We start from the raw sequence: 26,419 nt of genomic DNA on the forward strand, positions 1-26,419 counted from the left end.
AAAGGCTGTTTACCTTCCTGCCGGAGCAGTACCTATTTATCTACTTGCACTTTGATGTGCTTTCGAACTGCTAGGTTGGCAGGAGCAGGGACCGAGCAACGGGAGCTCACCCGTCGCGGGGATTTGAACCGCCGACCTTCTGATCGGCAAGTCCTAAGCTCTGTGGTTTAACCCACAGTGCCACCCGCGTCCCTGAAGTGAATTTAGGATGGGAAAAATGAGAAGGTGAGAGAAATTGAAATTGACAGGATTTGCCCATCCCTACAAACACCATACCCTGATTCTGTGGTTTCCCCAATGCACAGCCTCTTGTCACAATGTCTGAAGCAACCTTTAGGTTTTACTCATTCCATATCCTGGAAAGGGAGACCACCTGAAGAAGTGCATGAAAAGACACTGGCCAGCACTAAAAGAAACAAGCAGAGCAAACGTCATACGCTGAAATTTGCACACTCGGATCCAGACACTGGTTGGTTCACAGTCGTCATAGAGGAGTCATCGCTTCAAAAGGAGACATTTTGTTTCCGGGCTGATCTGAGCACTGTCAAAACATTACAGCGCATGGGTGCATGATATGCAGCTGTAGTTGGGGCTAAATAGCACCCACTATTTCAAAATATGAGGAACACTTACCACAGACAGCTGAAAGCAATATCCAACCCTAAAAACAATGGTCCCATCTGCACTGTTCACTGCACTGCACTTCAATCATGGCTTCCCAATCCCAAAGAATCCTGGGAACTGTTGAGAGTAGTTAGGAGACCACTGTTCTTCTCCCAGATCTACAATTCCCAGAATGGTTTAACAGCTCATGCTCTTTCCCAGGGAACTCTGGGAAACGTAGCTTTCTGAGAGGAATAGGAATCCACAGTAGAACCACAAAAAACAATCAACCTAAGTTAGGCCACATTCACACCATACATTTGAAGTACTGTGATACCACTTTAAAACCGTCATGGTTTCTCCCAAGGAATTCTGGGAGCTGTAGTTCATTAAGGATGCTGAGAGTTGTTGGTAGAACCCTGTTCTCCACAGGGTGGTTTAACAACCAATTCCTTTCCACAGAGAATTGTAGAGGCGAATGGGGATTCCATAAGACATCTCAGCATCTTTCTACAATACTTCTCCCAAAACACCTGGGAGTTGTAGCCAGTGCTATTTCTACTCAAGAGTATATTCGCCGAAGTTAATGGACATGACTAATGCAAGACTATTAATTTCAGTGGGTCTACTCTGAGCAGGACCTAGTTGGAGACAACTCTTGGTTTGCACGTTTAAGCATGCACTGAAAATACTGTATTAGTTCTAGATCTGAAAAACATAATGAAGGATTTGCACTGCCCGCCCGATGCAGCGCTTTGTTATGAAATGAAAAGTATTAAAACGACAACGACAACCCAGTCACCACAAAACACAAATGACCCATCCTGTTCGTTTACATTCTAAAAAGGCACAAAATGTTTGTTGCGAAAGTAACATTCTGACAAACCTCCTCACAAGTTCAACAGAGAAGAGTGACAGGGGATCCAGCCAATAGCCAGCCTCCCACTGCCTATGCACTGAACTGGCTAGATCCCGCCACCCATATGTACATTGGGCATATGTGCCACATCAATGCACATGCACAGAGCTTTTCCACACAATGGAGGATCCTGATGGGTCCAAGACCAGCCCTCATGTGTCGGAGCTCCATGCGCAAACATCTGACACATGCACACGGCCTTTCTCATGTGTACCAATTGCACAAGTGATAGGACTGCACAGACAACATGCATGTCACCAGGAATTATGTTGCCTGTGCATGGATCCTTTCCTCTCCACACCAAGAAACCAACAGCAACTGTGCAAACTTCCCTAAGTTACAACCATTCTGGTTATAAGCATTCCAACCATCGCAGAAGAACAATGGACACCTCCTGAATTTGTTGGATTTCGCCATGACTGGAACGGAACAAAAGAGCAACATTTGTACGCCATTGGTGGAGGTAAAACAACAACAATGGAACCTTTTTTTGGCTGGAAGCACATGCCAGCTTTTTTTTTGGAAATGTGATTATTAATGCAAGCAATAAAAAACCCTTTTGGATCTTTTTGGTTTACAGCAGATGATGCTTCACCAAAGTACTCAGTGATAACAAAGGAGGGTCTGAGGGGAAGACCTTGTTACAAAGAGCCCTTATCAATTCCAAATGTCGGAACGCACCCGTCCCATGGCAACCAATCTGCATTCAAAACTGGACAAACAAGGAATACGTAACAGAACCAGCACAAAAATACATTCAGGTTGTTCATACTTTGGAGTGCAGTATCACTGCTCTTATCTGTCTGACGAGATGCATATTTGTACAGGATGGTTAGCAGTCAATCTAGATAACTTTAGTATAAAATCTCTCTCGGTACAGAGGAGGGAGAGGAACCTCTTTCTTCATCCACAGCCAGTCTTGCAAAATATTTTACCTTCTCTTCAAAGGGTGGGGGGAAAAGAGAGGAAAAGAATTCCACTTGTAATAACGTGTAAAAATTTAAACCTAGTTAGCGTTAAGTCTGCCAGGTGCTTTGCTATTTTAAAAAGACTCTTCTTTTTTAAAAAAACAAAAAACAAAACAGAAACAGAAACAAACAAACCCCAAATGTCTTTACATGCTCCCTCGCTGGGATCGCTCAGCGCATCCTTCCCAGTTCACGGTTACAATTTTTGCCATAAGGTGATTATTTAAAAGACTGAATGGAATATCTGGAGCAAATGTTACAGGATGGATTTATTCATCCATCGTCAAATTCACGATTTCATAGTACATATGGGAACGACAATGACAAGGATAACAGTACAGGCTGCGGCTGCAATCAGGGCAGCTATTTTGCAAACTTTTGCTCTTCTGAATTCAGCTTCTTTGCGCTTTAGTAACGAGTCATAGCCTGGGGTATAGATGTCCTCCATCCAGTACTCTAAATTGTTGGGGTTTAAAGATTCTTGAGTCTGGAAAGTAAAAAGAAAAATAAAGCCATTAAGATTCTCTTTCTCTAAATTCCAGCTCTAAATAAGGATACGCACAACTTAGGCCACATCCGCACGATACATTTAAAGCACTGCTGTACCACTTGAACAGTCACGACTTCCCCCAAAGAATTCTGGGAAAGCGTAGTTTGTTAAGGGTCCTGAGAGTTTGCTAGGAAACTGCTATTCTGCTCACAGAACCACAATTCCCAGAGTTCCCTGGAAGAAGGCTTGATTGCTAAACCACTCTGGGAATTGTAGTTCTGTGAGGAGACTCTTCCTGCTTGATTCCCAGTAAGCAGTATTCTGACAGTGGAGGCAAAACATAGACATCGTGGCTAGTGATAGCAAAGCGGACACAGGCAAGAAGCGATTCTTCTTTGAAGCCATCTACAGACAAATCTTGGTTGCCAAATCAGTTCTGGAAGCCCATTCGGCTTCCGAAATGTTCGACAACCGGAACACTTATGTCAGGGGCTCAGGAGCAGAGGCACAGGGAAGAGAGGAGATGGAGAGCGAAGGAGAAGAATCCGAGGGGAGCGTAGGAGAAGAGGACAGTGGACCGAGGGATTCCATGAGCCTCTCCAGCGAATCGGAAGATTCACAGAAGGGGGCGCCGGTGGCCAGGGCAAGGGGGGTCCCAAGGGGGACACCCCAGAAGCAAGGGGCCAGCGGGGACTCCCAGAGCAGCAGTTGGAAATCAGGACCAGCTTCCCCACCAGAGCATAGTGGGGGGGAAGAGTCACAGGTATCGGGAGTAGCGTCTCCCCCAGCAGGGAGAGGAGAGGAGTCAGGGCTGACCACGCCTCCATCGGAGAGTCAGACAACGGAGGGGAGGTCAGATCCGGCCAGTATCCCGGAAGAGGGAAGCAGTGACAGAAGTAGTGTAACGGTCAGGAGGAAGGTCACTGGGTTGGCGCGAGAGGCAAGTTCAAATGTACAGGAGCGTGGGACAGCAGAGAATGAGGATTGGGAACCGGGTCCTAAAGCCCGCCGGAGACAGGGGGAGGAGCTAAGCGACTCAGAGTCTGAGGAGTCCAGAAAGGGGGATGCCACAGTGGGCAGGAGGACCCAGAGGAGAAGAGAGCAGCGGAAAAGGTGGAGCAGGGCTAGGATCTTAAACTGGTGTAAGAGGGGAGGAGATTCAGACGGGACTTCGCCGATCTAGGTTTTAAGATGTAGGGCTGCGCGCTGCGGCTTTGAAATGGAAATTGAACTTCAATAAAGACTTTTGTACATTACGACAGCCTAGCGTTGGTCCTCTGTGAGCTGGGACCTAGAGGGTCCTGAGAGTTTGCTAGGAAACTGCTATTCTGCTCACAGAACCACAATTCCCAGAGTTCCCTGGAAGAAGGCTTGATTGCTAAACCACTCTGGGAATTGTAGTTCTGTGAGGAGACTCTTCCTGCTTGATTCCCAGTAAGCAGTATTCTGACAGTGGAGGCAAAACATAGACATCGTGGCTAGTGATAGCAAAGCGGACACAGGCAAGAAGCGATTCTTCTTTGAAGCCATCTACAGACAAATCTAAGGGACGCAGGTGGCGCTGTGGGTTAAAGCCTCAGCGCCTAGGACTTGCCGATCGAAAGGTCGGCGGTTCGAATCCCTGCGGCGGGGTGCGCTCCCGCTGCTCGGTCCCAGCGCCTGCCAACCTAGCAGTTCGAAAGCACCTCCAGGTGCAAGTAGATAAATAGGGACCGCTTACCAGCGGGAAGGTAAACGGCGTTTCCGTGTGCGGCTCTGGCTCGCCAGAGCAGCGATGTCACGCTGGCCACGTGACCCGGAAGTGTCTCCGGACAGCGCTGGCCCCTGGCCTCTTAAGTGAGATGGGCGCACAACCCCAGAGTCTGTCAAGACTGGCCCGTATGGGCAGGGGTACCTTTACCTTTACCTTTACAGACAAATCTTGGTTGCCAAATCAGTTCTGGAAGCCCATTCGGCTTCCGAAATGTTCGACAACCGGAACACTTACTTCTGAGTTTTCGGCATTCGGGATCCGAAAAGTACTTAAAGGGAGGCATTCAGGAGCTGAAGTATGACTGTACAGTCATACCTTGGATTACAAACGCTTCAGGTTGCATGTTTTCAGGTTGCGCACCGCGCCGAACCCGGAAGTACTGGAACAGGTTACTTCCGGGTTTCGGCAATCGCACATGCAGAGAAGCACTAAATCACGTTTTTTGCATGCGCAGAAGCGCCGAATCGCGACTCATACATGCGCAGACACGGCACTGTGGGTTGCGAACACTGCGGGTTGTGAACAGGCCTCCTGCACGGATCACGTTTGCAACCCGAGAATCCACTGAATATAAAAAGAGAGTGTATTGGATCTGCTGAAAAATTCAGGCTGACAGGCAGCTTCCCAAAGATGGCTTCCTCTGTCGCCACGCTCTCAAATTTTCAACAAACAATGAAACAAAGCTTATTATAAAGTGGCTGCCTCACGCTCCCCTGTTGCAACGCTTCCTGCTCTTAATTCGGCAGCCTCTCTAAAAACAGACTGCAAGATGTCCTTAAGTCAAGTCCTAGCAACACCTTGTGACTGAAATCTTCTAACCCCTCCAGTCTCTTGGGTCTCAGAACGGCTGATTTATTCCTGAATCTTGCCACCTGTGTGTGACAGAAACTGCGAAAAGCATCTGGTGGTGGTGGGGAAATTACTATTTAAAATACAACTCATGTGTAAAATTCTGAGGGAGGGCAGGCCTGCACAACAAGCGACCCACAGAACCGAAGGGAGCCTACCAGCCACGTAGGCCGACCAGACCTGACACCTGCATTTGTAATCCTCGGTCAGTTGCCAGGAACCAACCATAATATTATTTGCCAGCTCTGAGGCTCCTGGGCCAGGTGGTGTGGAACAGTCAATTTAGCTTCCCACACAACATCTCAGACAAGAGCTATTTCAACACCAGGCATCGTGGGAAATTAAAATGGCATCTGGTGCTGATTTGGAGTGTGAGTACTGACCGCCATATGCAAAGTCCATTTGGGTGCTTCTCAAAGCTAGAAGGGAGTATCTTATTAAAAACAATTAATATATTAATTGAAATCAGATTGGTAGTTGGGTTCCTACTGAGGGCATCCGGCGAGCCAAAATGACAGTGACGAGGGATTGAGGAATGCAGTGATCATTCTGTGATATTACGGCAGGGAACAAAGCTGCATTGTAACTTTTGAATAAATGAGTTTTAACAAACAAAAACAAAACAATCAACATTTTTAAGCAGCAGCAGCAACTCTGCTACCTGGTTTGCACCTCTCCAGTTGGTCAGTTTCTAAAACAGATAATTGACTGAACGCTACAACCCTAGTTATAATATGCATGACGTGCTCTGAGGATTTAGAATAGGCAAAGTGAGAGATGGGGAACTTGTTGCACTGCGGTTTGCTGCTAGACTGCAAAATCCTATCTAGCATGGACTTGTTCCATTGCTCTCCTGCTGCTGAGGCTGTCATGGAGTAAGAGACTGCTTCTGATCTCTGTGGGCAGCTTGCTACATTTCCATACTGCGTGCTGAGAAAGGAAGCCCCCTCTAAGCACTGTAGCATAGAAGCCAAGCAGTTGGTGTGAATGTGTTGAGAATGGGTTGTGAGTGAACTTAGTGGGGGTGGATTTAGAGATCTAGTCAGCTGTGCGCCTGAGTGTGCAAATGGTCCAAAGTAATACCAAAACTAGAAGGGATCATCATCATCATCATTATCATCATCATTATTTTATTTATACTGGCGCTGTGGGTTAAAGCCTCAGCGCCTAGGGCTTGCCGATCGAAAGGTCGGCGGTTTGAATCCCTGCGGCGGGGTGCGCTCCCGCTGCTCGGTCCCAGCGCCTGCCAACCTAGCAGTTCGAAAGCACCTCCGGGTGCAAGTAGATAAATAGGGACCGCTTACCAGCGGGAAGGTAAACGGCGTTTCCGTGTGCGGCTCTGGCTCGCCAGAGCAGCGATGTCACGCTGGCCACGTGACCCGGAAGTGTCTCCGGACAGCGCTGGCCCCTGGCCTCTTAAGTGAGATGGGCGCACAACCCCAGAGTCTGTCAAGACTGGCCCGTACGGGCAGGGGTACCTTTACCTTTACCTTTACATCTGGCTGTGTTTCCCCAGCTGCTCCGAGTGGCTTCCAGCACATATAAAACATTAAAGAACTTTCCTATACAGGGCTGCCTTTAGATGTCTTCTGAAAGTTGTGTAGTTCTTTATCTCCTTGACATCTGATGGGAGGGCGTCTCACAGGAAGGTTGCCCCTACCAAGAAGGCCCTCTGCCTGGTTCCCTATAATCTCACTTCCCGCAGTGATGGAACCATCAGAAGGCCCTCAGTGTTCAACCTCAGGGACCAAGCTAAATGATGGGAGGTCCCAATCATTGCACGCACCCAATTCGCACACATGTAAGGCATGTTCAGGTGCACACACAAGGCCCACCCCAATGTCCTTGTGTACATTTCTTCTCCCTGCTTGGCCCCTGATCTTGCCTGTGTTGTCCAAGGAACCTCTCTGTGTGGCTTCTTCTTGTGTTCCTTTGAATGCTAGTAGAACTCTCTGAATGATCAAGGACCAGGGCATGCGGAAGACTGTGGACTGAGTGGGGGCAGGCAATGCACACAAGGACATTGGGCATGCAGCCAGGATGTGCCCCAATCCACACTTGAGATCATTCAGGTGTTCATGCAAACACCTGCACACACCTTACATGTGTGTGAATTTGTGTGAACATGAGATGAACCTGCTGGATCAGGCCAATGACCCATCTAGTCATCCTGTTCTCACAGCCCCCCCCCCCCCGATGCCTGCACGAGGAAATCCTCAAGTAGGAGCCAAGCACAACAGTGCTCTCCCCTCCAGTGGCTTCCTGTAATTGATATCACTGCATTATTGCCTCCGCCCCTAGACGCAGGGAATGTGATTTAAACAGCTCAGGACTGCAATACCTCAAGGACCACCTCTTTCCATATGAACCTATTCGGACCCGGAGATCATCTTCTGAGGCCCTTCTTCATGTTCCTCCTCCTCGAGAGGTCAGGAGGGTGGCAACACAAAAACAGGGGCCTTCTCTGCAGTGGCTCCGCATCTGTGGAATGTTCTCTCCAAGGAAGTTCGCCTGGCACTTTAATTATACACCTTTAGGCGCCAGGCAAAAACGTTCCTCTTGAACCTGGCCTTTGACTGATCTGATTTACATCCTACACACTTTTTAAAATGCTGGCTCTTTTTAGGGTGGTTCCATTGGGTTGTCGTTTGTATTTGGATTATATGTATGTGATCCTTTATGTCAGGCTTCCTCAACCTCGGCCCTCCAGATGTTTTTAGCCTACAACTCCCATGATCCCTAGCTAGCAGGACCAGCGGTCAGGGATGCTGGGAAATGTAGTCTCAAAACATCTGGAGGGCCGAGGTTGGGGATGCCTGCTTTATGTGAACCACCCTGAGACCTTCAGGTATAGGGAGGTATAGAGATTAATTAATTAATTAATATGGGAATGGGCCCCGCCCACTCCTGGTATGTAAACCCTGACCACTTTCTCCCGAGGAAATGCAGCTCATAGGAAGAAAAAGCTCCTGCACCTCTCAGATACAGGTTTGCAATCCAAACCTACCACACCCTCCAACATTTCTTCGTTGAAAATAGGGACGTCCTATTCCATAATAATAATAATAATAATAATAATATTTATACCCCATCCATCTGACTGGGCGGCTACCGATATATATAAAAAACACGATTAAACATTAAACATTTTAAAACTTCCCTCTACAGGGCTGCCTTCAGATGTTTTCTAAATGTTGTATAGTTACTTATCTCCTTGGTTCGGGGGTCACATAACTCCACACCCTCCAACATTTCTCCGATGAAAATAGGGACGTCTTAAGAAAAAGCGGGACATTCCGGGATCACATCAGAAACCAGGATGGCTTCTGTAAATCCGGGACTGTCCTTGGAAAACAGGGACACTTAGAGGGTCTGACATACTTACTGACAATATGAATCTCTATACCCTTCAACATTCAGGTTTCCCCTTCTTTTGGGCAGGTTCCACTTTGGCACAGGCCACCCACGGTGGAAACCAACGTGACTCACTTGTAGATCCAGAGCGGCCAATTTTCCTTTCTCGCCCGAGTTTCTCGTGTATTCCTCAATGGTCCACGACGGCTGAGCCCGCTTCACTTCTGCCAGTTCCATCAGCCGCATGTCCGTGTAGAGGGGGTTGGTCTTCATGTGCGACTTGAGCGACGCCGGGTAAGGGTGGGGGCTGAAGACTTGCTCAATCAAGAAGCCATCTTTGGGTTGTTTGGAGTGCCTTGGGGGGTGTGGGGTTTCATACTGTCTATCTGTCTGCAGTGAGTCACACAAGTAGTTCAGAGAAAGAAAGAAAGAAAGAAAGAAAGAAAGAAAGAAAGAAAGGAGTTTCATGCTCAACAGCTCAGTTGCCTTGGCGGCACCCACATGGCTGTTTATTTGATTCATTTTTAATTTCATTCAATGTGTTTCTATGCCGCTTTCCATTCAAACAAATCCGAAAGCGGCTTGCAAACAACAAATGGCAATTACATAATAGAACATCACAGGTACAGCACAAGTCATATTATATATCATCCATAAAATGGTTACTATATGTATTACACCTAGAGCTGGGTGATATATCAATATATCATTCAAGACTGGTTTGAAGTCCATATTGTGATATTGGTTTCATAATTTTTTATTGTGAATCACGATGTGTGTGTGTTCTGTGCTGTGCAAAAATCACAATGCAGGAAAAACCATTCAGACATTCTGCTATATCACTATATCATCTATATCACTTTCTTTTTTCTTTCTCGTCCTGTGATGAGGCTGCATTTTAACATTTTTATATTTTACTGTTTCATTATTTTAATGTTGCATTTTAATCTTGTTTTTAAGTTGTATTCATTCAACTTGTTTTCATTATTGCTTGTTAGCCACCCTGAGCCAGGCCTTGGCTGGGGAGGGCGGGGTATAAATAATAATAATAAAAATCATGATGTTTAGCTGCTGTTGAAAACCAGATATCGCTCAGCCCTAAATACTACTACTAAAAAATAAGCTAATTACTACTATTTTCACACACACACACACACTTCCCCGCCAATTCAGTTCATCAAAATATACATACACATCCATCATTCAGGACCTTGATCTAACAGAAGTACAACAAAGCTATACTTTAACTTATTGGTTTATTCCATTTCCCCAATGTTTCCCTTGCTGTTTATTTCTGCATTATACACAACGCAGAAGCCACTTATGGGAAAACTAATGGAATGCAGTACCTGTTTAGTGCTCATTTCTGTGTTATTTGATTGCGGGGTGGGGGGCACCATTTGCAGCCCTTAACCCGGAAAAATTGTGGGAGTAAAGTGGCAAAATTTGGGGGAGTACACCAGCATATAGTTCTTTCCTGCAATTATCATGGAGGAACAGAAGCACACATGTAGCTTCTGTAGAAACGTTGTCCAATGATGTTGGTTGTGTCACACCATGTCTAGTGGTATGAATGAAAGTCAATGCAAACATGCTGGTTTATGGGTCAATAAGCTACAGTTCCATAACACAACAGGTACTGCAGTGTGAAAGGAACATTAGAGAACGGGGCAGCAGCACTACTGTTATAATCAGGAAAACTAATGCACTAAAGGTGAAAAGGAAAAGGACCCCTGGATGGTTAAGTCCAGTCATAGGCGACTATGGGGTTGCGGCGCTCATCTCGCTTTTCAGGCTGAGGGAGCTGACATTTGTCCACAGGCAGCTTTCTGGGTCATGTGGCCAGCATGACTATACCGCTTCTGGCACAATGGGACACCGTGACAGAAGCCAGAGTGCATGGAAACACCGTTTACCTTCCCACCACAGAGGTACCTATTTGTCTACTTGCACTGGCATGCTTTTCAACTGCTAGGTTGGCAGGAGCTGGGACAGAGCAACAGGAGCTCATTCCGTTGCGGGGATTCGAACCACCGACCTTCTGATCGGCAAGCCCAAGAGGCTCAGTGGTTAAGACCACAGCGCCACCCGTGTCCCATGCACTATTCCCCATTTCTAAATGCACCCCTAGTCAACCAGGAATTTCATGCAGAAGAGCTCATGAAACTCCACACAGGTGAATCGGTTGGCTGGCTAGGGAGGGTTGATTCCCTCCATCTCTTCCCTAAAACTCTGCCTCCTATGTGCGGAAGGAGGGAAGTGACTCTGAAAGTGACTAGGAACAGGGTAAGAAATACCGTTCACATTTTAATATGAATCTACCAATTTTGCGGGGACACGGGTGGCGCTGTGGGTTAAACCACAGAGCCTAACATCACGGGTTAATCCCCGTGATGGGGTGAGCTCTCATTGCTCGGTCCCAGCTCCTGCCCACCTAGCAGTGTGAAAGCACGTCAAAGTGCAAGTAGACAAATAGGTACCGCTCCGGCGGGAAGGTAAACGGCGTTTCCGTGCGCTGCTCTGGTTCGCCAGAAGTGACTTAGTCATTAGACTGGACCTAATGGTCAGGGGTCCCTTTACCTTACCAATTTTGCACCTTCTGAAATAATATCCAAATTGAAACAATCTTCTTTGGATTTCTTGAAATAAAATAAAATAAATTCTCAAGGCACCTGACATAACTAAACAAACAAAGAAAACTTCTACAGTTCAAAACAGGATAAATAACTAAAACAAAACCCATAAGCATAATAGTATACACAGGAGCAAGCAAGGCTTTAATCATTCATAAAAGCCTTGTGAACAAGAAAGACTTTAAAGCCTGTTTAAAAACAAGAAGAAAGTTATTTGTATAAGTTATTTAATATACTCATAAAGTTCTGTACCGCTCAACCAAGAAGAAGGATCTTCTTTAAAATGCCCACAAACTACAAACATGTTACACAATGTGACAAGCACATGTTACATACTCTCTTAATCTTTAAACCATCCCTAGTTTCCTCAAATCACACACTACTAACAAATTTTTCCCCTAAAAAACCACCCCAGCAAAATCTATGAAAGAACAATGGACAGAACCTGTCAACAAGCTGAAGTCTCTCACCAAATGCTGAATTCATCCAAAAAAAGCCATTTCTTATCCTGTCCATCTCAAATTCATCATGGGCTGCCCTCGAAGCTGTCTCTCCTATGCTGCTGAGTTTCATATCATTCCGCTGAGACACGCTCAAACTGTGAGGCGTAGAACCTACTACCGCCCTTCCAATTTCTCATCATAAATGGAGGAACACGATTCAGTCAACACACATACCCCTAACCGCTGTGGCTCTATAATTAAAAATAACAATAAACTTTCATTTCCCTCTCGCAGTTCTTTTCTGTCCTACACATGTTCCAACTGACCTGTCTGACAGACATTCTCACTCCACCCAACTTTCCTCCACCTAACCTTCTCTCACAACAAGTTCGTACTGAGCATGTGCAAGGAACAACCGTATGAAATCCCATTGACCAACACTGGCCACAAAAATGCCCTTTTGGTTTATTTATTTTTAACCCAATCTACAAACATATTACACTACTATTCGACAAAAGCAGACTCTCTAGGCATTCCTTTTGACCTAACAGAAAAGATGCAGTACAAATGGAGAAATATTTCTGGAAAAATCACCTGAGCAAAATCTAAGAAATAAAAACATAAGGTACCCATCAAGAAGCTGGTATTTTTAAAAAACCTCTTCAGAATAAGCCATTTCTTACCCCTTCTACCCCAAATTTGGTTTGAACCATCCTGAAAAATGCTTCTCCTACACTGCCCAGTTTCAAATCAGTCCGATGAACCATTTTCTAACTACCCCCTGGAAATCTGACTTCTCATTATAATGGTGTGACCCTATAATTACAGACTAACATCAGATGATAATAATAATAATAATAATAATAATAATAATAATAATAATGTCAGAATACAGAGATATCTAAACAGAGGGAGAGCACATGTGAGTATACACTTCTTAAAGGCATTTCTCACCAATAGGTGAGTCCTATCTGTAAAGAATTAACATGCAAACTGAACTGTCAAATGAACTATACAAGTCTATTTGCTTTCAGGTTAGCTCAGTTGGCCAAGGTGGCGATTTTGATCCCCGTACGGATGCATATTCCTGCACTGCAGGGGATTGGACTGGATGATCCATGGGGTCCCTTTCCAATTCTATGATTCTAAGTATACCATGTAAATTAAAAAATCTACATTTTGGGGCAGCTGGTGTTGTTTTGGGACAATCTCAAATTATACGATCGGTGTTGTTTTTAGACTGCAGCTCCTTATGTATTCTGGATATTGCCGTGGGGAAGTAAAAAACAAGTGGGTTAAGAAAACAGACGGAAATTCATTAAAACAATTCTAACAGTAGTGTAGTAGTAGGCAGATGTTGTAATCCTCAGAGCCTTTTACGAATTACACCAGATCCTTTTCATGCAGTCAAGTTAAAAATATAATTCACTGAGCAGAAATTGAAAAATTACCTCTTTGGATTTTCTGTGCCAGTCTTTGTTCTCGCCTCCACCCCTGTCTTTCATATCTTCCTCCGTAATGCCAGCTTGGTTCGTATATGTGATAGCTCGCCAGTCTCTAGGGGAGTTAGATATACTAGCTATCTTGGATTCTGTGGCACTGTTTTCCTCTGTCAGTGACCTCGAAGACCTCCTGGTGAACAAGCTTTTTTTTAAGGCTTTGACCCGGAGGCTTTCGCTATTGCTGCCACTGGCATCCGAACAACACCAGTCCGGATTATTCTCCAGTTTGCCTCCGTGCGAAGAATTATGGCACGAAAAGATCCTGGGCGAGGTACTTTCTTCAGACTGAACCTCACTGGTCAAGGAATTGAGATCCAGTTGGACGCTCACTTTCTCTGGCTGCTGAATCTTTTGATCCAACTTGTTCAGCTTCCCCAGGACTTGGGAAATTTCATCCCTGACGCTGGAGAGAGACTCCAGTTTCTTTTCGATTTCCCCAATCCTTAAAACCAGTTTGCAGACACTGGTTTTCAGCTCGTCGTCTGTGCCGCTGATCTCCAGGCGCGAGACTTTTTCCAGCTTGTTGCTGGCATTGCCGTTGGATATTTTAGCTAAGTGGTGTTCAGGGGAGCTTTCGCAGTCCGATTTGTGTATCTGAGAAAGCGAGCCGGTGCTGTTGTAACACGACGACTGCATCACCCCGGTAGACCCACAGATGCTCATGTCATCCAGAAACCGGAAGATATCGCTGATGTCGTCGCTGACAATTTCAGAGTCATCGTCGGACTGCTTAAGAGAATGTCTCTCTCCGTACTTATTCTGACTGGGGTGGACCATCTCTTTGCACTTCTTGTGTTCCAGCCCCTCTTGGTCTGTCTGTGTCCCAACACTGTTTGTTTTGTCAATGCTCAGAAGCTGGATGGAGGTGCAGTTAATACTCTTGTCTTTAAACTTCTTCATGGGCTCGTGCTTCTCCACTTCCAAGATGGAGGGGATGTCTTTGGGTTTATGCCCGTTCGGTTTCATGGCGTAGCCAGACTGCATCATTGACTGCTGATCCTTGGGGTTAAGATAAGGCTGGCGCCTCTCCGTGGCTGGGAAATTGGAAGGCTGGCTGTTTGAACCCTGGTACCGTGGATTCTCTTCAGACTGTTTCCTGTTGAAAAAGGACCTTTCAAAATCAGGTACTTCTTCTGTGTTCAAACTCCAGCTTTTGACCGGCCACGGAGTTTGTTTGCTCGGCTTCCCCAGCCACCGTTTGGTTTCTTGAGGTCCGAGAACAGTCGTCGGGCCAAAGTAAGTAGAAGCCTGGAGATCGTCTAAGCTTTCATGCTTGACCCTCCTTTTATCAGGCACAGGCGAATAAATTGGGTTCAAGTATTGACTGCTGTAGGGCATCTCAAAACTGTGGTTGAAAAATGCCTGCTTGGAGGTCTCTTTCCTGCCCGGAGGTTCGACGAGCTCGTCCTCTGCTTTGCTAGTGGGCGACATTAAGCTGGGCGAAATGGTTATGAGGTTGTGGAAGTCCTCCTTGAAGATGTTCCGCTTCTGCACGCACGACTGCATCACAAAGGGCTCGTCGTTCGAAATGAATGCCTCCTTGATGCTCCCGCTGGTGGGCAAGGAGTCCTGGTCAGATATAGACTCGGTTTCGAGGTTCATGGGGAAATATGTGCTCTGCATTTCGCAGGGGGGAGAGCTGGCAATGGTGTAGGACGCCAAGGCCTGCAGTCGGTCGAGGGAAGCCGCTCGCCCTTTCATCTCCTTATTGACGCCAAGCAGAAAGTTGGGCTCGGAAGCAGGTACAAACTGTGGGCAGTCCTTGCAATCTCCTTTCCTGCATTTGGACGACCTCCTGTTCGAATACCCCCTGTTAAATTCTCCATCCCTCAGCTCGCAGTTGAGCACACAGTCCACCATATTGCACACTTCTGTGTCCGATCGGCAGGACTCCAGCGACTCTTTCTTCCCCATCTTTCCCCGTGAAACAGGAAGCTTCTCCTTGGCCACCCCGCCGTTCATCTGTATGAGGTTGAATATCGTCACAATGTCTGCCGCAACCATGATCTTCTTCGACTGCTGGTTGTTCACGCTGCACCTCATTTTGTCCTTGAACAAGGTGGCGGGGAAATTAGGGTCTAGGCAGGCAGTGTAGAAAAGCACACTCCGCAGCTTGGCCAACTGGGACAGATCAAACCTAGCACATAGCGATTTGCAGAGATCCTGGTAGGAGACAGAGTTTTGTTTGGTATCCAGCTCCTCCAAAATGTTCACAAGGAACAGAGAAGAGTCCTGACTGGTTTCCATGGCTGGTGGAGATCAAGCTTTGCTGCTTATCCCAGTCGCGTTATTCCAGTTCTAAAAGAACACACAACAGGAAAGAGAAACAAAGTAAGCTGTGTTTCGTAAGCCACCTAAAATCTCTAAAACAAAACAGCAACTTTTTAAATACGGTAATAAGAATAATGATCACACTTTCTTTTATTCATGTCATTAAGTGTTCTATGGGTTGATTTTTTCTTTTAAAATGATGTACACTAAGAACACGAGAAGCTATACCATGTCATCTATCTCAGTACAGTGGTACCTTGGTTCTCAAACACCTTGGTTCACAAACAACTTGGAACCCAAACACTGCAAACCCAGAAGTGTGTGTTCCGGTTTGCGAACTTTTTCCCAGAAGCTGAACATGCTCTGTTTTGAGTGTTACACTTCAAATTTGAGTGCCACATTTCCGTTTTGAGTATTAAGCTGTTTTTGCTATTTGTTTTGAGTTTTTGTGGCTCTTTTTTGTTTTTGTGACTGTGTGGAACCCAGTTCAGCTACTGATTGATTGATTGAGTGATTGTGTGACTGCAGTACACTGTTTATTGCTTTCCTTTTATGGATCAATGGTCTCATTAGATAATAAAATTCATGTTAAATTGCTCTTTTAGGGGTTGTTTTCAAAAGTCTGCAATGGATGAATCCATTCTGCATTACTTTCTACGGGAAAGCGCGCCTTAGTTTTGGAATGCTTTGCTTTTGGAACGGACTTCCAGAACGGATTAAGTTTGAGAACCAAGGTACCATTGTATTTCTCAGTCACACTGTAGCAAACACTGGGAATTCTTTTGTTAATTCCTATTTGTGTTTGTATGTGCCCTGAGTGGCTCACACCTTCCAATAAACAATGATATAGCAAATTTAAAAGCATAAATAGCCACAATTACATACAATCATAGAGTTAATGCCTCTGATTAGTAGTAGGGAAGGGATATAGCTCAGTGGAAGAGAACCTGCTTTGGTGCAGGTTCAATCCCCAACATTTCCAGGTGGGTCTGGGAGAGGACCCTGGAGAATTGTTGACAGTCAGTGTTCACAATACAGAGACCTCTGCTCCCCTCACAGAGCTACAATTCCCAGAGCGGTATAACATTCAATCCCTCATCTCTGGAAGAAAAAAAGAGGATGCCCCTCTAATACATCTCAGCACCCTTAACGAAGTTCCCATAATTCCTTGGGGGGAGCCATGACTAGTTAACAGGCTGTGGGGAGAACCTTGAAGCCAGTCAATGTGTGTCTCATTCCCTGCAGCTCCAGCTGACCTCATGCTGGGTGCAGGGAATCACTAGAGCAGGCAGTAATCATGATGAGGGGGACACCGCGAAGCCAGCCAATGCCTCTACATAGCTCCATCCTTATTTCTGACATCATGATACATAGGTATATTGTATCACCCAACCCTAAATACAGAGTCCAAATTGGTTAATGTGTGAGGAGACACAGAGGTCCTGAGCTACAGAAGGCTTTATAGGTCAAAACCAGCACTTTGAATTAGTCCAAAATATAACTGGTAGCCATTACAGCCATGCCAGGATTGGTGTTATGTCCTCAGAATACCTTACCCCAGTCAGCGATCTGGCAATATGACTGCATCAATTCCCAGAATTCTGAGAATTATAGGGACAGAACTATCTAAATTGTATAGAAATTTATTTACGTATGCTACTACAGCAGCAAGAATGCTACTTGCCCAAAAGTGGAAAAGAGTAGTCCCAGCAAAGGAAGAATGGATACAAAAACTTATGGAATATGCAGAAATGGCGAAACTTACTGAAAGAATAAGAAGTCAAGATAACAAACTTTTTATAAAAGAATGGAAATGGTTCACTGAATATTTACAGATAAATTGCAAACAGATAAACATTAGCAGGATTATTGTAATAACCTGTAGTTTCATAAGAATATATATTTTAAAGTAGATAATTAAATGAGCAAATTAAATGAAGTTGGACAGTGCTTTTTTCTATTAAAAAAAAAAAAGTTTAGGAGTACTCTCATTTTCCTACTCAGATTGAAATACTGCCCCTCAATGAGGCCAAACTTAGATTCACAAAATGTTTAGGGGTATGCGTACCCCTGCATTCCTCCAGAAAAAAAGCACTGAATTTGGATCTGCAGAAGATGTTAAAAAAATAAATTTAAGGAACTGCAGAAAGAGGGGGAAGGAAGTCACACTTTGAAATGTTAATTTGATTGTAATACTAATGGCTTGTAATACTAATGGCTTGTATATCCTGACGCTTTTTTGGGGGTTTTTTTTGTTATAATTTTTTTTTGTATCTGTTTGTATGTTTGTTATGTGTATAACCTCAATAAAAATGTATTTGGAAAAAAAAAAGAAAAAAAAATACTAATGAAATGCACAAACTTGGAAAGTATAAATAAAAACTTTTTTTTTTTAAAAAAAGGATTGCATCAGGATGTTTTTCAAGATATGCTTTACTAACATGCTTGCAGTGTATGTACATCTCAGTAAAACTGCATCAAAGGAATCTTGACCGTACATCACCTTAGGATGACTTTCCCCAGCGTTTTATCAATGCCCATGGGGAGAGAGGGGGAAATGACACGAGCAGAAGAAAGGCATCAATACCTGCAGCCTTTTTTCAGGAAGGTCCATGCATCCTACTCTACAGAGGGCAGTCCTGTATTTGAAGGAGTCTTCTATCTGAAGTCCTGTCTAGTTGACAGATTAAAGGACCATAAGAGCGGAGAGGAAGGGCCTTGAAGTTGCCCATCAACAGCTAATACCTGAACAGCAAACTGAGCAGGCATGTCTCTTGCATTTCTATTCAAACTGTAGTGATTATTTTTCATATTTGCATCTATCCGTATAAATTAGCGCATGCACATTTTTATGCAGCCTGTGTCCTGCCTTTGTCCATTTCTTTCAGCGATTCGTTCCCTCTGCTTTGTCGATCTCTAAATGGCCCAATTCCAAAATTAATTGTGGAGATTCTAGCTGAAAGCAGAATTCAGGGAAGGTGGATCTCAGAGCAAAGCAGGTAAGCTGGAAAACAAACACACCAAGGAAAGGAACAGCGTGTCATTCTTACAGGATACTCTATAGCAGGGGTCAGCAACCTTTTTCAGCCGTGGGCCAGTCCACCGTCCCTCAGACCATGTGGTGGGCCGGACTATATTTTGAAGGGAAAAAATGAACGAATTCCTATGCCCCACAAATAACCCAGAGATGCATTTTAAATAAAAGGACACATTCAAAGTGGTTATGTAAGCTTTCAGAATACTTAGAATTAGCCAAATTGACAGACATAGTAAGACAAAAAAAAGTGAAGTAAAAAAAAGAATGGGAGTGCCTAAATGAATACCTCAAAAGTCAAGGTTCGAGGACAGAAATCTGGCTGAGTCTGGGATAACCTTGTGAAGTGAAAGGATAAGAAAGAGGGATTTATATCTAGATGTTAGGATAGAGATGATAAGGAAAACAGGAAGACACAATGAGAGATAAAGGAGGTGCTGTGGGATTGGTGGAAGTCAAAGTTTTGTTGTTGTTTTTATAGTGTTTATATTATTAACTTGTAAGATATGGATTTGTTTGGTTTTTTTAGTTGTTGCTTTTTTAGTTTTTCAAATGTTGGTTTTTGTGTGTTGTGTATTGTTATTTTTTGATATTTTTCGTGTTGTTCTTGTTGTGTGGAAAATACTAATAAAATTTATTTTATTTTATTTTTTTAAAAAGGACACATTCTACTCATGTAAAAACACACTGATCCCCAGACCGTCCACAGGCCGGATTTAGAAGGCAATTGGGCCGCATCCGGCCCACAGGCCTTAGGTTGCCTACCCCTGCTCTATACAGTGGTACCTTGGATAAATAACTTAATTCATTTTGGAGGTCCGTTCTTAACCTGAAACTGTTCTTAACCTGAGGTACCACTTTAGCTAATGGGGCCTCCCACTGCTGCCGCACCACTGGAGCACGATTTCTGTTCTCATCCTGAAGCAAAGTTCTTAACCCGAGGTACTATTTCTGGGTTAGCAGAGTCTGTAAGCCAAAGTGTCTGTAACCTGAAGTGTTTGTAACCCAAGGTACCACTGTAGTATGAATCCTTTGACTGGGGCCTGACCTTGAGAAGTATGTGCGCCCTGGGTGTCATCCTGAAGGGGGGGGGGGTGACATTCGGTGTGGGCCCCCCCCCGCCTGCGACTCCCCCAAGCCCGGCGAGCGGCAAAGCTACGACTCTCCACCTTCCCCTGGCTCTCTGTACGGGAGGATCGCGCAGCCACGTCAATCGGCCTGTGGGTGGATCGCCCCGCCTCCGGGCACACGGCATGTGTGCCACTCCCGGTGCCAGAGCACCCATCTCTGCCCCTGCTACTGCCAAGGCATGAATGCTGCCCACCTCCCCTGCCAAATAAATTTACTGGCTTCTGGGGCTTCTCTGTCCTCTGCCTTACATGGGCCTGCCAGGGGGTGAACCTTGAACTTTCTGCATCCAAAGCAGATGTTCTACCACTTCAGCAATGGCCCTTTCCCAAATCTCAAGCAAGTGAGTCAAACAATAGACAGCATCAGAGGAAGCTCAAGTGCTGCTCTGACCTCCAAAGATAATATGTATGTTACCTTTGCATTTCCCGCATTGCAATTAACTTGGGCGGTTTTGAACAGCTGGGCATTTAAATGCCTTCCTAGTCTACCTGCCGAAGACTCCTGTGTTAGCTCAAAAGCTTGCAGAATTACACATCAAAAGAGGTTGACTTAGCAAAGGAAATTCTCTTATCTGCTCCATGCCACCTTCAAGACGAAATGCCTTGTGACTGTTCAATTAACAATAAAGGAAATGCTTTGTCTTTGAAGAGAGATCAGTCTTCCTCAGATTCAATTTCCCCAACTGGAACAAAGCAATCGCACTGCCGTGAAAACGCACACACAAGAACATCACCTCACAACTTGCCAGAGTCTACCGGGGTTGGTCTTTAGGACGAGCTACGGGCTCACTACCGATCAATCCTTTCATGACCTCTACGAAAGCAGGTTGACTACACTTCATACTCCTTGTGTGAAGGTGGAAAAAGCCTTAGCCCAGCATTTCAGCTGTTGGGAGATCAGACCGTGGCATTAATCATTCCATTTTACCTTCCCAAGACCACCTTCTCTGAGGCAATGAGATTATTTTGTCTTCAAAAAAGAAAAGCAACACAAAATTATCTTTAAAAAATCAAAAACACCCTGCAGGACTAGGCAATAATAAGGAAACCTTAGCCAATATGCATGACATACATTACTTTTTCAATGCAAAATTCCAGCATTTCACTGTGTGGACAGAAATAATGCAATTACCTTCAAACAAGCAGAGATAATACTGTGATACTAGAGAAGCATCTCTGATTAAAAATTTCACTCTTACTTTGATCTTCAGGGTTTTTTTTGCTATTGCACAATATTCACCCATCATTGTTTGAGAATTGCTGCAACTCTTCAGAATCTGGCATTTGAGACAGGTGGTCTTAAAACCAAGAAAAACATACTTGGGTTTCAGATCATTTAGCCCCATTTTTGCCATACTGTTACTAACACTATTATCAATATCGCACCTTGTAGGGGAACTTTTGCCACACAAGGACGCCCAAAGCAGTTCACAACACAGCAATACGGAATCAAATTGTAGAAATCCTAAGAACTGACTTTCATGTAGCATGTTTTGCAGGTGCAGAGAGGTAGGCTGACATCAGGGCCGGCCGAATACATTTTGCTGCCTCAGAAAAGCCCCCCTTCCAATCCCACATGCAGAAGCCAACCAGGCCGGGGCACAATCTGCACTATACATTTAAAGCGGTATCATACAGATTTAAACACCTGTGTCTTCCCCCAAAGAATCATGGGAACTGTAGTCTGTTAAGGATGTTGACAGGTGTTAGGAGAGCCTCTATTCCCCTCACAGAGCTACACTTTATTTATATACCTAATTCATACCCCACCCTTTTCTCCAAGGAGCTCAAAGAGGCATCAATGATTTTCCCCCTCCTCATTCAACCCCCCCACAACAAACATTTGAGGTAAGCTAGGCTCAGGGGCAGAAGATCAAACTTATCCATTCTGAAGGAAATCAGCCCTGAGTGCTCACTGGAAGGACAGATCCTGAAGCTGAGGCTCCAATACTTTGGCCACCTCATGAGAAGAGAAGACTCCCTGGAAAAGACCCTGATGTTGGGAAAGATGGGGGGCACAAGGAGAAGGGGACGACAGAGGACGAGATGGTTGGACAGTGTTCTCGAAGATAGCAACATGAGTTTGACCAAACTGCGGGAACCAGTGGAAGACAGGAGTGCCTGGCATGCTCTGGTCCATGGGGTCATGAAGAGTCGGGCATGACTAAACAACACAACAACAACAACAACAACAATAAGGCTCAGAGGCAGTGAGTGACTGGCTCAAGGTCGCCCAGTAAGTTTCATGGTTGAGCGGGGATTCGAACCCTGGTCTCCTAGGTCCCAGTCTGATGCATTAACTACTACACCATGCTGGTTGAATAGTGTTGAACGGTCAACCTTTCTTTCCAGGGAACTTTAGGAGTTGTGAGAAGAATAGGGGGCTCCCTGCAGCTCGCTTAACACTCTATAGTTCCCAGGATTCTTTGGGGGAAGCCATAACTGTTTAAATACAGTTTTATAATACAGTGGTACCTCGGGTTATGAACTTAATTCATTCCGGAGGTCCGTTCTTAACCTGAAACTGTTCTTAACTTGAAGCACCACTTTAGCTAATGGGGCCTCCTGCTGCAGCCGCGCCGTCGCTGCACGATTTCTGTTCTCATCCGGAAGCAAAGTTCTTAACCCGAGGTACTATTTCTGGGTTAGCGGAGTCTGTAACCTGAAGTGTCTGTAACCTGAAGCATATGTAACCTGAGGTACCACTGTAATGCTTTAAATTCACAGCAGAGATGGGGCCTGGCAACGGAATCTTACTTCAGTGCAAGTGATGGGATAGCATACTGCATGACAAGTGAAGGCAGCAGGTTAGCTTTAAGGGGCAGAGGACTAACCACAACGGCAATATCTCCAACATTTCACTGCTTCTCCTTGCTTCCCAGCATCTGCTGCCTGAGGTGGCTGCCACACTCCGACCAATAGTAGGGCCGTCCTTATTTGCCATCAATCCTTATCTCCAAAATTCAGATTATGTTAGTCTGTGGAACCAAAATAAAATTGGTATTGTAGCACCCTAGAGATGGACAGTGCGATCTCAAGCATGTCTGAGCAGAAGTAATTCCCATTGTGCTCAATGGGGCCTCCTCCCCAGTCACTGTGTTTAGGATTGCAGCCAAAAGATGTTACTGCAACATAAGCCTTTGTTGACGACAGTCCACTCTGCCAGATACACGGAGCGTTCTCCTCAGTTAGGAATACACACAGCACAGAAAAAGTTAGAGTGTCGGACGAGATGAGTTCAAATCCCACACTCAAGCCATGAAGCTGATTGGACAACCTTGAGCCAATCACCACCCACTCTCAGCCTAACCTACCTCACAAGGTTGTTGCAAGGATAATATGAAGGGTGGGGGGGAAAGAACCATGTAAGCCAACTTGAGCTACCTGGGAGGAAAGGTAGGATATAAATGGAAGAATAAATAAATTAAATAGCCAAAACAACAGGAGTTCAAACAGTGAGTGGGTGGCATTCAACCAAGTTTCACCCAGTGGCATTAATCAACATGACTCTGTTAGGTCCATTAACTCCAACTGGTCTACTCTGAGTGCAGCTTAGTTGTGTTGGGTGGGGTTGCTCCTGTTCCTAGAGAGTCCCTTTTATGCCATAGCCTCTTGGTCATACTATTTACAAACACACACACATATACTGTATCCATGAATAAGGATACAACAGCCAAAGCATTTCACAAAACAAGCCCTACACAGAAAACGTATGCCGCAATAAACCTCAAGTTTTGCTAGGGGGAAGCTATATAAATTAAGCAGGTAAATAAATATGGGGAAAGCAAAATGTTACTTTGAAATATTTCTCTCGGAGGCTGAATTTATTTTATCCTGGATTGTTTTATTTGATGCTTTAATGTGTTGTAAAATGTTTTGAGATCCCCCCTTTAAAATATAAAGCAGTACAGGAATGAAAGATAATAATAATAAAATTCATTGAGGAAAAATGATGCCTAGACATTCTGTTGTGGCAAGTGTAACCTAGGTTTGAGGTACCATTTGGTGATTGGCTTATATATCTGAGTTTCTAACACTGCCTTTAAGAACCCACAAGACTCTTGGCTGTTCTCCCAAACGTGATGGAAACAGCCTGGGTATATTTGCTTAGGAAGAAGCCCCATTAAAATAAGCATTAATACTTAGAGTAAACATACAAAAGACCAGGCTGCAAGCCAGTTCTTAGACCTGACCACTCCGATGCCCCTGCCCATTTGCTTTCTGAATCAGGAGAGAAAAAGAGAGGAAAGCACTTAGGAGGCAGAGAGCCCCATGCAGGCTCACTCCAATCCAACCTGTCCCATTCTCTTACAAAGTGAGGAGGTGGAGGGCAGGGGGTTGAGTTTTGCTTCCAGCCAGCCTTGTGTGACACACAATGGAACACAATGCCAGGGCCACCAGCTTGTGCTTTCAGCTTCTCTGCAAATCCCCACCCCATGGGGCAGGTATGAGATACTTTGCTGGCAAGGCGCCTCCTTAATGTGATTTTTATTCACTCTCCTCAAGCCAATGGGGAGCTCGGGGTGGTGGTGAGGTGAGGACAATGCCCTGCAGCCTGGAAGCAAAAAGCAATGCAATTTGCTAGAGGCTTATTCATCAGCAAACAATTTATTGCAAGTCTGCATTCTCCGCAGCAGGAGAAAAGGGGAAGAAAAGCAAGCTTTGCACAGAACAACACTCGGTGGATCTGCTTCCTCATCTCTCCCATCAAACATCCATCACAAAAAAACATAGGTGGATCCCAAGGAAGTTGTGAGGTTTATGTCTCTCCTCTGATATAGGAACGGTGATAAAAAAAACTCTATATAAACCTGGCTTCCTACACAGGTAAAAAAAGGTTGTGCTGGCTTGATTGCCATGTTGTCAAACACACCACCTCTTACACGACTGAACACACACATTCCAAGAAGGATGCATTGTATATCCACATAGCATTCCGTCTTCTCTAGTGCTTTCTCTCTGCACAAGTTCAAAGAATGCTTAATGCCTTACAGAACACTTTAAATTAATACCTGTTGTTATTGTGTTATGCAACTAACTCCCTGTATTAGGTAAGTGATCTACATGTGTGGGGAGGGTGGGGGAAGCAGGGCAAATTATGATAGTAAAAAAACACCATAATAAAACCTCACAGAATGTTATGATTTGGTTCCTGACTCCCTCACACGCTGAGAACAATCCTTCCACAATCGCTGTCACAGATATACACAGTTTCAGCACAAGAATGACTCTCCTGCCCACACAGATATTAAAACATGGTCACCTTAATTCTGTGTTGTTGTTGTTGTTGTTTTTAATATTGAGGATCTGCAGCATGGAACAAGTGGAAAAGCATACAATCCCACCTTAGATTCCAAAACATTGCACCCCCTCCTCCCTGAAGCCCATTTCCCCGTGTTTCCATTTCACAAAGCAAAACAAAGATGAATTTGCCAGAATTGACTATCCCATCCACAACAGTCTTTTCATTCCTGCAGCCAGGTTCTTTTGCAATGTTTACCCACTCATCCCAGACCTCTACAGCCTCCAAATTTTTGCCTTGATTTCTGGTACTGCCATTGCCCATCCGGAAAGGCGGTGGCGGCAGGGTTTGGGTTGTTGTTTTTCTCTTGCCATCAACTTATCACCAGCCTCTGCTGGGATCCTACGGAACTCAGGCAGTCAGAGAAGTATCACCAACAAAAGCTGAAGTTGTTGCAACAATTTTGTATCCCCCTCCCTCTCTTTGCCTCCCTGGGAGTCTGAAGCACCAAGAAACAGCAGGACCCCACTTCACAGCTCCATGGGGAAGCCAGGATAAAAAGAGAAAGAGGTTGGCAGGAGCCGGCAGAGCCAGCCCGGTGTTCCTACTCCAAATCTATTCCGTGTCAGTTGAAAAGTCTCCCTACTTGATCTAGCCAGACTCAGGCTTGGCTGGCTCGATCAGGAGGGAGGAAATCGACTCCTGTACCTTTAAGAGTGGGGAATTTCAGCAGGTATAGCTTTTCTCCCAGCCCCATACCTCCCAAAATCCTCTTTCCAAAATAAACATCTATAAGAGGCAAAGGATCCCTTCATGAATACCTCTGTCCCCCTCTCCTCGCCAACTGGGGGCCCTGGCCTTCCCACACGGCTTTTCCTTGACATTGTCCTTTTCCAACCTCTCCCAAATTTCTCTCCCCTACTTTATAAATGCGGTCTGGGGTGGGGTGGGTGGAAGGAGGGAGGGAGGGAGCACTCCTCAGGAAAGCAAACCAAGCCTTGTCCAAGCCAACTGTGGCGGTTTGAGCTATTTACGCATTTGGATTTGCAGGATCCCGGATTCTCTCTTTCTTACCTCAAAGTTGTCTTGTGGCGGAGTTGGGGAGGGATGATCGGCGCCTGCTTCTCCCCCCTCCCCTCCCCTCAATGTCAGGGTCTTCTTCTGCCGCGGTTCTTGCAGCCGGGACCTTGCAAGGAGGAGGAGGAGGAAGAAGGAAGAGAGGAGGGAA

General features: G+C 45.2%; 1 protein-coding gene across 1 annotated transcript; it reads right to left on the bottom strand.

The window, feature by feature from the left end:
* Positions 1-26,419, bottom strand: MINAR1 (membrane integral NOTCH2 associated receptor 1). Its single transcript, XM_079954228.1, has 4 exons — positions 26,266-26,419; positions 13,464-15,812; positions 9,072-9,326; positions 1-2,977 (listed from the first exon to the last, which is right to left on the bottom strand). Exons 2-4 carry the CDS (start codon positions 15,759-15,761, stop codon positions 2,780-2,782), a joined length of 2,751 nt encoding a protein of 916 aa, XP_079810354.1. The 5' UTR covers positions 15,762-15,812; positions 26,266-26,419; the 3' UTR covers positions 1-2,779.

The sequence above is a fragment of the Podarcis cretensis genome (assembly GCF_951804945.1).
Source record: "Podarcis cretensis genome assembly, chromosome: 14".
In the NCBI taxonomy this organism is placed as follows: Eukaryota; Metazoa; Chordata; class Lepidosauria; order Squamata; family Lacertidae; genus Podarcis; species Podarcis cretensis.

What these genes read in the sequence shown, in the direction of transcription:
- MINAR1 (XM_079954228.1), bottom strand. Translation starts at nt 15,761, where the DNA reads ATGGAAACCAGTCAGGACTCTTCTCTGTTCCTTGTGAACATTTTGGAG. An exon ending in GGCACAGAAAATCCAAAGAG is followed by an intron (nt 9,327 to 13,463) that starts GTAATTTTTCAA and finishes GACTCACTGCAG; the next exon opens with ACAGATAGACAGTATGAAAC. An exon ending in TGGCCGCTCTGGATCTACAA is followed by an intron (nt 2,978 to 9,071) that starts GTGAGTCACGTT and finishes TTTACTTTCCAG; the next exon opens with ACTCAAGAATCTTTAAACCC.